The sequence below is a fragment of the Lucilia sericata genome, unplaced genomic scaffold, assembly GCF_015586225.1.
Source record: "Lucilia sericata isolate MDLA Ls3-8-SP2 unplaced genomic scaffold, ASM1558622v1 Contig000073F_arrow, whole genome shotgun sequence".
Classification (NCBI taxonomy): Eukaryota; Metazoa; Arthropoda; class Insecta; order Diptera; family Calliphoridae; genus Lucilia; species Lucilia sericata.
Genome location: NW_023994107.1, coordinates 455,968 through 466,794, shown reverse-complemented (window position 1 = coordinate 466,794; position 10,827 = coordinate 455,968). Strand labels below are relative to the sequence as shown.

Sequence of the window (10,827 nt, the reverse complement as noted above, 5' to 3'; positions counted from 1 at the left end):
TTCTTAATTTTTTTCTATTAAGATATGTACATATATATTCTATTCTATATATTCTATATTCTATTAAGATATGTACATATATACATACATATTTAACACTAACAATCATTTCACTTATTTTATGTATTACCCAGCAGTTCGACAAAGAGCACTTGGTTGACATTACCTTGTATGGATTAAATGTAGTCTTTATAATGCAGAGAACAGGCAGTCATGCCTTTACCGTACCATAAGTAAACGAGAGAGGAGACTATTGTTTTTTTTACTATCCCCAAGTAAATGTTGGATATTTGAAACATGTGTTTTCGAAATAACTAGTTTTGAACTACCTCACGTTCATTTTAATTTTTTTCTTAATTTGTGTACAAATAAATTCTCCTTATTTGTAACTCTTCAATGAACGGGTTCAGAGGTCCCCAATGTCCCACATTTTGGATGTGTGAAAAAAAACGTTCCCAATGTTTTTGCTCTAATTTAAAATATACTATATATTACATAAACTAGTAGACTGGTATAAAAAACCCAATGATTTTCATTTCCACTTTGTCTTAGACCAATATTTCGATGTGTAAACGGAATGACAAAATCAATATCTGTAGGTATTTAGGAAATTCTAGTGTTAAATTTTTGTAAACTTTAATAAATACAAACAGATTCAACCAAAAGTACGTTCACAGCTATAAAACATTTGACGAAAATTATCCTTAAAAAAAGAACATTTTATGTATCATTTACTCAAACATAATATATCTGTGAAGTTATCACTTAAGAATGTCTTTATTGTTAGTTTCGATATTATTTGCAATAAAAAGATATACATAAAATCTAGAAAACATCTACAAAAAATAGTGGTTACATCTTTTTCATTAAATATTTGATAGGTGTGAACGTACCTTAAATATTTTGAGAAACTTGCAAAAGGATATACAAAGTTTTAACATAAAATGGAGAGTATGTACTATGTTCATTTGTATCATTTTATTTTAGCACATTTACAGATAAGACGAATCGTAAACCATTGTTATTGTTTTTATAAAATTGACCATAAAGTAAAAGAATTATTATTATTTTATCATATAGTTTGGTAATTATCGTCTATATTGACAAATTGTTGTATATTTCGATACCACATAATTATTATACTAGATCCTAGAAGCTTTAAAAAAATTATATAAAAATTGTTATTTGTTTACCCATAAATCTGTTTACAACTTTCCAGCAAAGAAATACAAATAATTGAAGAATAAAAAAACCGATAAATTGGAATACATTTATGTAACTTAATACAAATCAAAAATCATATTTTATAGGGCACTTACAATTCGAGAAACCTTAAACAAATTTTCCCGATTTGTTACATCCTGTGAAGGTGTTTTGTAGTTTCCATTCGTAGTTTAACGTTTATTCAACTCACGAGTCACGTCACTACATCTATTAGACGTGATGACTGCCAACTTATTGTATTTACAATTATCTCATGTATTTATTATATTTGTGTAATGAGAAAATGGAGGGTGGAGGTTATCAGTATGACTGTAAGTGTATAAGTATTTATTTACATTGGACCCACAGTAGTAAGATGCCTACTTCATTTCATGATTATCTGATGCTTAAAAGCTGAAATATGCCTCATTGTCATGTACACCGCATAAATTGTATTTTGTGCAAAGTTGTGCAAAAACAAACATCTAACGAATATTTTAACACACAATCTTTGGTTCACATTAAGATTTCACTTTCCCTCCTGTGGACTTGTCTTTCTATTTTCATAAAATCAAAAAGTAAATGATAAGTTTTGTGCTCAGAATCGCATTTAGTATTTTGTCTCAAAAATTCCGTAATTTTGAACTTATCGGAGGAAAACTAATTAAAATTTTTGTTATTGTATTTCTGGTCTGCAAAACGACTTTTAATGTATTATAACGGGCATACACATTTAAAAACAATCTCAAAAATTTTCAAATGGACCAAACCAAATGCCAAACTATTTGTTCGTTCGATTCTGCACCAGTTCGCGTTCACTTACCTATCTGTTAATTGTCCCAATTAAACAACATGTTTAAGATTTAAAACTAAAAATGAATTGTATTTAAACATAAAAGTAAACATAAATCTAAACATGTATCTAAACATATGTAACATTAAACAAAAGTATAAGATATTCTACTTACTGTTCGGTTAAATGGAATGAACAATGGCCAACGGGAAAGTAGGAGAAATATCTAAAGAAAAATGAAGTATTAATAGCTATATAGAAAATTTGAATTAAATAAAGACTTACTGTTCATTATATATTGGTTTAAACAAGACGTGTTTCTTCTTCGTTTTTTAAACTAATTTTTTAATAAAAATAGAAAAGATTTGCCCACCATTTTTAAATTTTACCTTAAAAAATATTAAGGTTTTTCATTTTGGCGCCCAAGCAGGGACTTATCTTTTTCTATTTATTATCAATTGTTAATTCGTTAATTTATTACGATCCAATTGTGTTATTTTGTTAAGATTATACAAAATAAAACATTAAACTTATTGCTAATATATTGCAAAAGTTTAGAAACACGTCTTACTAAAGTAATCGAGCATTTTTAAAACATCGTTACTTACTTGGAACACTGTCATCTCGTACTGATGCCTCGCTGCCGCTGTCGTTGCCGAAACTGTAGAAGCAATCACCAGGAAAGTAATACGGATTCAGGACTGTCTGATACCGAGGTAACGTGCAACTAAGTTTTGTGAAATTCTAACCTACAATCTGTAATATACTCAGATTGAGAGATAATTTTGTAAACTGCTCAAAATTATTTAACTTGCATTTCTACGGGTAATTTCACGAAATTATATTGCACTCCATTTGCAATTATATTTTTTATAAAAGTGATACTAGCCTGAAAAAAAAAGAAAAAGAAAGAACAAACAAAAACTATTTTAATTGTCCACGAAAATATTTGATTCACACGTACATTCCTGCCATTTTATAAATTTTCACGATCGCATCCGAACGAATATTCACACCACACAAAGTTGTTTAAACACTTCAAGTTTAACAATTATTTTGTTTTTCATTTATTAAATTTCCTTTTTTTTGCTATTTTATTCGCCAGTGTTTATTTGTTTCATCTGTTGTTTATTTGTTTAATAATTTTTTTTTCGATTTGTTTACATTTTAGTTAAATACATCGATTAATGTATGTCAGCTGGCTGCCTGTTAATCGAATTGTTATGAAAGGTGGTGCCAAGTTTATTTTTCCACAGAAAAGTTACACTGAACGAAATAAGTCTGTGTGTTTTTCTTTTTTTAACTAAAAGAATAAATAAACTAAAAGAATAGAGACTATATTTGTGAGAAAAATTAAAAAAGGTTTTAACAGATCAAATAATATATATTTTAATATATTATTAAAAGTTTTAGTTTAATATAGTTTGATTAATAAAATCATTCTATTAATTATTATACCTGGCAATACTCTGAATTGGTTAGTGGTGACATAAATGGTTCATGGTATAGTTATTGATCTGTTCTTTAAAAATATACTATCCCTAAATAATTAATAATCAAAAATAAACAAAACTCGTGTATAAAATCAAAAATAAAAATTAAAAGATTAAATTAAAAAGCGGATAAAATAAACATAAAAAAGTTTTGATGTGGAATTGGTATTAAGTTGCCATTATTTTATTTAATGAAATCTGAAAGTGGAAAAGGAATCTGGTTGCATGTGTGATTTTGTACTGGACATAGGACAGAATATTAACAGGTATTCCTTTTGTATTCAATTTGAAATAAATCCCAAAATAAATTGTGTGGCATTTAGTTTTTGGAACAAGAATCTACAAAAGTCGTTTTTAGTTTTACACCCTGAAAAATTTTATGTAAAAATAGACTTTTATTTCAATATTATCTACTGCCACATTAGAAAGTACAAGGACTGTTATTGTCTTAGTTTTTTATATTGGCTATTTTGAGAATTTCTTTAAAAATTTATTACGCTCCAATATATGCCTTTCGGTTTAATAAAATATTAGCTAGTTTTCTTTTGAAAGTTTATATTGGCCGTAAAATGGTTGGCAAAAAACACCAAAAAGATCCTCAACCAGATACTCTGGAGATTTTAGTTCAAAGAAAATCCAAAGTGATAGATAGCATTTCTAGAATCCGACAATCTATTATTTCAAAAACAATATCTTTTAATACTTTTGAGATAGATTGTCGTCTAGAAATATTGCAAGGTTATATTACTCAAGCTATGGAATATCAGTCAGAGTTGGAAAATTTTGATCCTTTGAATAGTGACAGATCTGAGCTTGAAGATCTTTGTGTATCAACTAAATCGTTATTGCTAAGTTTACAAGCCAAAAAAAGGAAACCAAGCTTTGCTGAGACGTCATTTAACATGTCGGCTCACCACTCTAGGTTACCTAATATGCGACTCCCAAAATTCAATGGAAAATACTCCGAATTTAAAAATTTCATGAGTTTATTCGAGAATTTGGTTCATAACGATCATACGCTTACTGATATCGAGAAATTTAATCATTTGATTTCATGCTTATCTGACGAAGCTTTGGGTACAGTCAAAGCTTTTCAGATTTCTGAGGAAAATTATCCAAAAGCACTAAACAGCCTAAAAAAGGTTTATGATAATGAGTGCCTAATATTTTTTGATAACATTTCTAAACTTTTTGATCTCCCTGAAATTAAAAAACCTTCGGCTCCTGCTTTGCGTAACATGATCGACACAGTATCGGCAATTTATGACTCGTTATTATCAATCGGTGATGACAAAAAGATTACAAATGCAATATTAATTCATTTGGTAATGTCAAAAGTTGATCCAGTCACTAAATCTAAATGGGAAGAACATTTAGATTTTGAAAATCTTCCATTATGGAGTGACTGTGAAGCCATTTTGAATAAACGTTATCAGCATATTGCTGCAGACGAATCTTCAAATTCAAGGCTTAAATCCATAAAGAATAAAAATGAAATTCCACCGAAAAAATCTTCAAAAACATCACTAACTTGTGTGAAAACAAAACAATCAGCAGATAAATGCTTATTTTGCAAATCTGCTCAACACAATATTTACGATTGCCCCTCTTTTACTGCAGAATCGGTTCGTCAAAGATTTGAGTTTATAAAATCCGTTCCTGCATGTATTAACTGTCTTAAAAAAGGTCACACTGTATCGAGATGTAATTATAGGAAATGTGGAATTTGTAATGGTTCTCACAACAATCTTTTGCATCGTTTTGGGAACGATTCTAATGTTACAACTAATAGTCAAAACATTTCAAATGCTACTGATCATCCAGCAACATCTCAGGCTTCAATAAATTTTTCATCTTCTGACGATAATGTGATTCTTGCAACGGCATTAGTCAAAGTAAGAAGCTATTCTGGTGATTTTATTATGGCAAGAGCATTATTAGATTCTGGGTCTCAGACGAATTTAATAACTGAAGAATTGGCCCAAAGACTGAGACTAAAAAGAGAGGGAGGTAAATTGAGTTTAAATGGTATCGGAAAAGCTAATTCAGTTGCTAAGTCAAGTGTTGAATTGACTATGAAATCAAGAGTTAATAGCACACAATTAAATTCGAAATTCTGGATATTAGGTTCGATTACAAGCTATCTACCTGATCGTAAGATAAACATAAACGACTGGGATATTCCAAAGAATATTGAATTAGCAGATCCATGCTTCTACAAACCACAAAAAGTGGATATTCTAATTGGTAGTGAAATTTTCTTCGAGCTACTTTGTGTGGGTCAAATAAAATCTACACACAATATGCCAATGCTTCAGAAAACTACACTTGGTTGGATTGTAGTTGGAAAATGCAATCAACCAAAGGGCACGAGATCAAATCTTTGTCACGTAAATGAACTTATTGAAAATGAAGATTATGTGGATTCCGTTGTTAGAAAATTTTGGGAGTTAGAAGAGCTACCTCGTGATGTAGTAATGTATAATGAAGAACAACGAGAATGTGAGAAAAAATTTAAGGAGTCAGTTAAGCGCTTAGACTCAGGTCGATTTTTAGTTTCCTTGCCATTCAAGAAAGATTCAAATATGTTAGGATCTTCCTTTGAAATAGCTAAGAGACGATTTATATCCTTAGAGCGTAGACTTTCGAAAGATCCAACAATGAAAAATATGTATCATGAATTCATGAAAGAATACCTCGAATTAGGTCATATGTCCGTCACTGACAATCGTATTCCAAACTATTCTCACTATTTTATCCCTCATCAATGTATTTTACGTCCACAGAGCACAAGTACTAAACTTCGAGTAGTTTTTGACGCGTCAAGTAAAACTACTTCTCATACATCTTTAAATGACTTGTTAATGGTTGGACCAACTATACAAGAGGAGCTTTATTCAATATTAATTCGCTTTCGGTTTCATAGATATGTTGTAACTGCTGACATTGAAAAAATGTACCGTCAGGTTTTAATCAGTGAGGCTGATAGAAATTTTCAGCTTATACTATGGAGAGAAAGTCCTTCAGATTCATTGAGAATATTTCGATTGAACACAGTAACTTATGGTATTTCATCGGCTCCATTTCTCGCAATTAGGTGCCTTGTTTACCTAAGTGATTTATACCAAAATAGTTTACCACTCGGCGCCAAGGTCATTCGGACTGACTTTTATGTTGATGATTTAATAACTGGCGCTGATACTATAGTTGATCTCGTAAAAATTAGAGATCAAGTTACAGAAATCCTTAAATCTGCTGGATTTATATTAACAAAGTGGTTTACAAATTATTCAGATGATAAAAATAGTAATCAAATGGAAAAACTGTTAGTAAATGATTCAGAAACGTCTAAGGCATTAGGAATACATTGGGTTCCGAAGAACGATTCTTTCACTTTTCATTTGGAAGATACATTTAGTAATTTACGAGCAACAAAACGAAACATTTTGTCCGTTTCTTCTCGGCTCTTTGATCCTCTCGGACTTTTAAGCCCAATTGTAACCAAGTCTAAAATGCTTCTTCAGGAGCTTTGGCTTCAAAAACTAGACTGGGATGAATCGATCCCCATGCGATTGAATACGACATGGGAGAATTTCAAAAGTAATTTATTAAAAATAAAATCAATTTCAGTTCACAGATTTGTGCAAACAACCTCAACGGCAAATGTCCAAATACACGGATTTTGCGATGCCTCGATAAGAGCTTATGGGTGCTGTATTTATATACGGAGCACAATTGAAGACAAAACATATTGTAGACTGTTAACCGCAAAGTCTAAAGTAGCTCCAATTAAGACCAAATCGCTACCTAGACTTGAGTTATGCGCCGCTCATCTATTGGCTAAACTGTGGACTAAGTTGAAAAATATGATAAATTTTGAAATTGAAACTATAAATTTTTGGACAGATTCGGAAATAACATTGTATTGGATAAAAACACACCCGTCTTTACTTACAACTTTTGTTTCAAATAGAGTCGCAGAGATTCAAGAATGTACAGCTCACGCAATATGGCGACATGTTCCAACGAAACATAACCCTGCTGACATAGTATCAAGAGGGTGTGATGTGGATGAATTAATAAATTCTATATGGTTCGGTGGGCCTGCTTTTCTGTTAAAAGAATCTTCTAATTGGCCAGCTAGTAAAAACATTAAGCTAAATCCCGAACAAGAGTCTTTAGAAAAAAGAAAATCCACTGTTTTATTGTCAATAAAGAATCAGAAAGGTATAGAAGATTCTACGAACACTTTCATTAATCTTTTGAAAAGGCATTCTTCTTATAACAAGTTCCTAAGGATCGTGTGTTTTGTTCTTAGATTTGTCAATGGCACTAGAAAATTGAAAATAGATAAGTTTAAGGTTCCCACAGCTAAGGAATTAAATTGGTCTTTTCTAAAAATTGTGGAGATCATACAGATGGAGTATTACAGTGACGAAATACTTAAATTGAAAAAGTCTCAGATATTACCATCTAATATCCAAAAATTGACCCCATTCATTCACAATGTCACTGAGGACGGTCGTTCTTTTTCTCTTATAAGAGTGGGAGGCAGATTACTTAATGCTCCAATACCTTATGATACAAGATTTCCACTCTTATTACCAAAGGGTATACATTTCGTCGAGATATATCTTCGACATTTACATATTGTTAATTGTCATGCCGGTGCCAAGGCTATGATATCATTGTTAAGAGAAAAAATCTGGTTAGTAAATGCCAAGGAGGAATGTCGAAGAATTGTTCGTAAATGTGTCCATTGTTTTCGATACAAACCAAAATTAATGTCTCAGATAATGGGAGACTTACCCACCGATAGAGTGAGGGCTATGCGTCCATTTTTAGTTGTTGGCGTTGACTTTTGTGGACCAGTAAATGTATCACTGAGAATTCGAGGAAGACCGCCAATAAAGATGTATATTGCGGTGTTTGTTTGTTTTTCTTCAAAGGCTGTTCACTTGGAGTTGGTGTCTGATTTGTCATCTAATGCATTTATTTTATGTCTTAAAAGGTTTGCTGCCAGACGAGGACTGCCGAGGAGGATTCATTGCGACAATGCAACGAACTTTGTAGGAGCCAGCAGAGAGTTGAAGGAACTACAGAAGGCGTTCGAGGATCAACGAGAGGCCCTGGTGACATTCGCGGCATCAGTCGAAATCGAGTTCAGCTTCATTCCACCTCGAGCACCTCACTTCGGAGGTCTGTGGGAAGCTGCTGTCAAGCAAGCCAAACACCTGCTTCTGCGAGCAGTAGGCAACGCGTCTCTCAACGCCGAAGAAATGGGAACCATGCTTGCAGAAGTGGAGGCGGTGCTGAACAGCCGACCCATAGCACCGCTGTCACCAGATCCCAACGACGGGGAAGCACTAACGCCAGCACATCTGTTAATAGGCGGGGGTCTGCGTTCGCTGCCGCCAGGATCAGAAGAAGGCGCGAAAGACAACGTGCTGAAGTCTTGGAGGCGATGGCGACTACTCTCCGGACTCAAGGAGATGTTTTGGCAAGCTTGGTCCAAAGAATATATACTGGGTCTACAGCACAAGGCCAAATGGCAGCAGCAAGCTCCCAATCTGCAGGTGGGCGAGTTAGTGATAATTCACGAAGACAACCTGCCACCCCAGGAGTGGTTGACCGGACGCATCGTAGCCGTAACAGAAGGCAAGGACGGCAAGGTCAGGGTGGCAGAGATACGCACAAAAAACGGCGTATTTAAACGTCCCATTCAAAAGCTCGCATTATTACCAATGAGTTGAAGACCTTTGGTCCTTCAATGGGGCCGGGATGTTCGTTCGATTCTGCACCAGTTCGCGTTCACTTACCTATCTGTTAATTGTCCCAATTAAACAACATGTTTAAGATTTAAAACTAAAAATGAATTGTATTTAAACATAAAAGTAAACATAAATCTAAACATGTATCTAAACATATGTAACATTAAACAAAAGTATAAGATATTCTACTTACTGTTCGGTTAAATGGAATGAACAATGGCCAACGGGAAAGTAGGAGAAATATCTAAAGAAAAATGAAGTATTAATAGCTATATAGAAAATTTGAATTAAATAAAGACTTACTGTTCATTATATATTGGTTTAAACAAGACGTGTTTCTTCTTCGTTTTTTAAACTAATTTTTTAATAAAAATAGAAAAGATTTGCCCACCATTTTTAAATTTTACCTTAAAAAATATTAAGGTTTTTCACTATTTTTAAAATGTTTTTCTGTATAAGCTAAAAATTACGACAATTTTGACACTTATTTTGATAAAAAGCTAAAATAATATACATCTTCATCCCACTAAAAATCATTTTGTGGACCAAAAATACTCTGCAAAATTTTTTAAATTACTCTTACCGTAATCAGCTCAATATTACGAAATTTTGAGACTCATTTAAAAAAAATCGAAAATATTTTATTTTTCACATACTGATCATACTGAGTTTAGGATATTCAATCTCTGGTAAGGAACTTAGGACCATTTAAAAAAAATGTTTTTTATTTTTCTCGTTTTCAGTACATTAATACGCATCGATAGTCTAGTCTGTAGTTTAGTCTATAGTCTAGTCTATAGTCTAGTCTAGTCTAGTCTAGTCTAGTCTATAGTCTAGTCTATAGTCTAGTCCATAGTCTAGTCCATAGTCTAGTCTGGTCTGGCCAGGTCTAGTCTATAGTCTAGTCCAGTCTAATCTACATATAGTCTAGTCTATAGTCTAGCTTTTAGTCTACATTAAAATTGCATAATTTAGAAGTACAGTATTCCCTCGATTTACGTCGTCTCGATTTACGTTGTTTCGATTAACATCGTCAAAAATTTTGTTCCTCTCAACTTCGATTTGCGTCGTCATTCGATTTACGTCGCCTCTGTTGTTTATAAATGAAATCAGGGGAATTCCCTTTTTTAAAAATTTTAAAATTTGTGTGTAACAATTTGAATAAAGTAAAGATAGAGTTTTAACAATAAAAAAATATTTGTTTAATTTAACTATGAGTTCAAAAAATAAAACAAGTGATGTTATAAAAAGAAAACGAAATGTAATTTCGTTAAAAAACTAAGTTGGTCATTTTAAGTCTGTTAATGTGCATAAAGGATTTGGGCAAAAAAACATTCCTTTAACAACTTTAGTTATTCAAAGAAAAGCAATAAGTTTGTTCAATGAATTAAAATCAAATGCTGTACAAAATGATGATATAGCTGATTGCAGTTTTACTGCCAGTGGAGGATGGTTGGAAAAATTTTAAAAAAGAGCTCAACTACACAATATAAAAGTTGTCGGGGAATCTGCGAGTGCAGACAATGATGCAGCTATTAGCTTTCCTAAGTTACAGGAGATAATTGAT

At 32.3% G+C, this 10,827-nt stretch overlaps 1 protein-coding gene and 1 long non-coding RNA gene across 3 annotated transcripts; one reads left to right on the top strand and one right to left on the bottom strand.

Annotated features, from left to right (window-relative positions):
- Positions 1 to 2,000: 2,000 nt before the first annotated feature.
- Positions 2,001 to 3,177, bottom strand: LOC119616465. Its single transcript, XR_005232545.1, has 3 exons — positions 2,961 to 3,177; positions 2,605 to 2,885; positions 2,001 to 2,222 (listed from the first exon to the last, which is right to left on the bottom strand). It is a non-coding gene; the product is annotated as an uncharacterized LOC119616465 (long non-coding RNA).
- On the top strand, positions 2,462 to 9,564 carry LOC119616464. 2 transcript variants are annotated; one of them, XM_037972824.1, is made up of 2 exons: positions 2,462 to 2,712; positions 8,501 to 9,564. In XM_037972824.1, the coding sequence occupies exons 1-2, from the start codon at positions 2,629 to 2,631 to the stop codon at positions 9,200 to 9,202; spliced, it is 786 nt and encodes a 261-aa protein (XP_037828752.1). In that variant the 5' UTR covers positions 2,462 to 2,628; the 3' UTR covers positions 9,203 to 9,564. The 2 variants fall into 2 exon arrangements, with proteins under 2 accessions (XP_037828752.1, XP_037828753.1); XM_037972825.1 differs by lacking the exon at positions 2,462 to 2,712 and adding an exon at positions 3,561 to 3,755.
- The last annotated feature ends 1,263 nt before the right edge of the window (positions 9,565 to 10,827 follow it).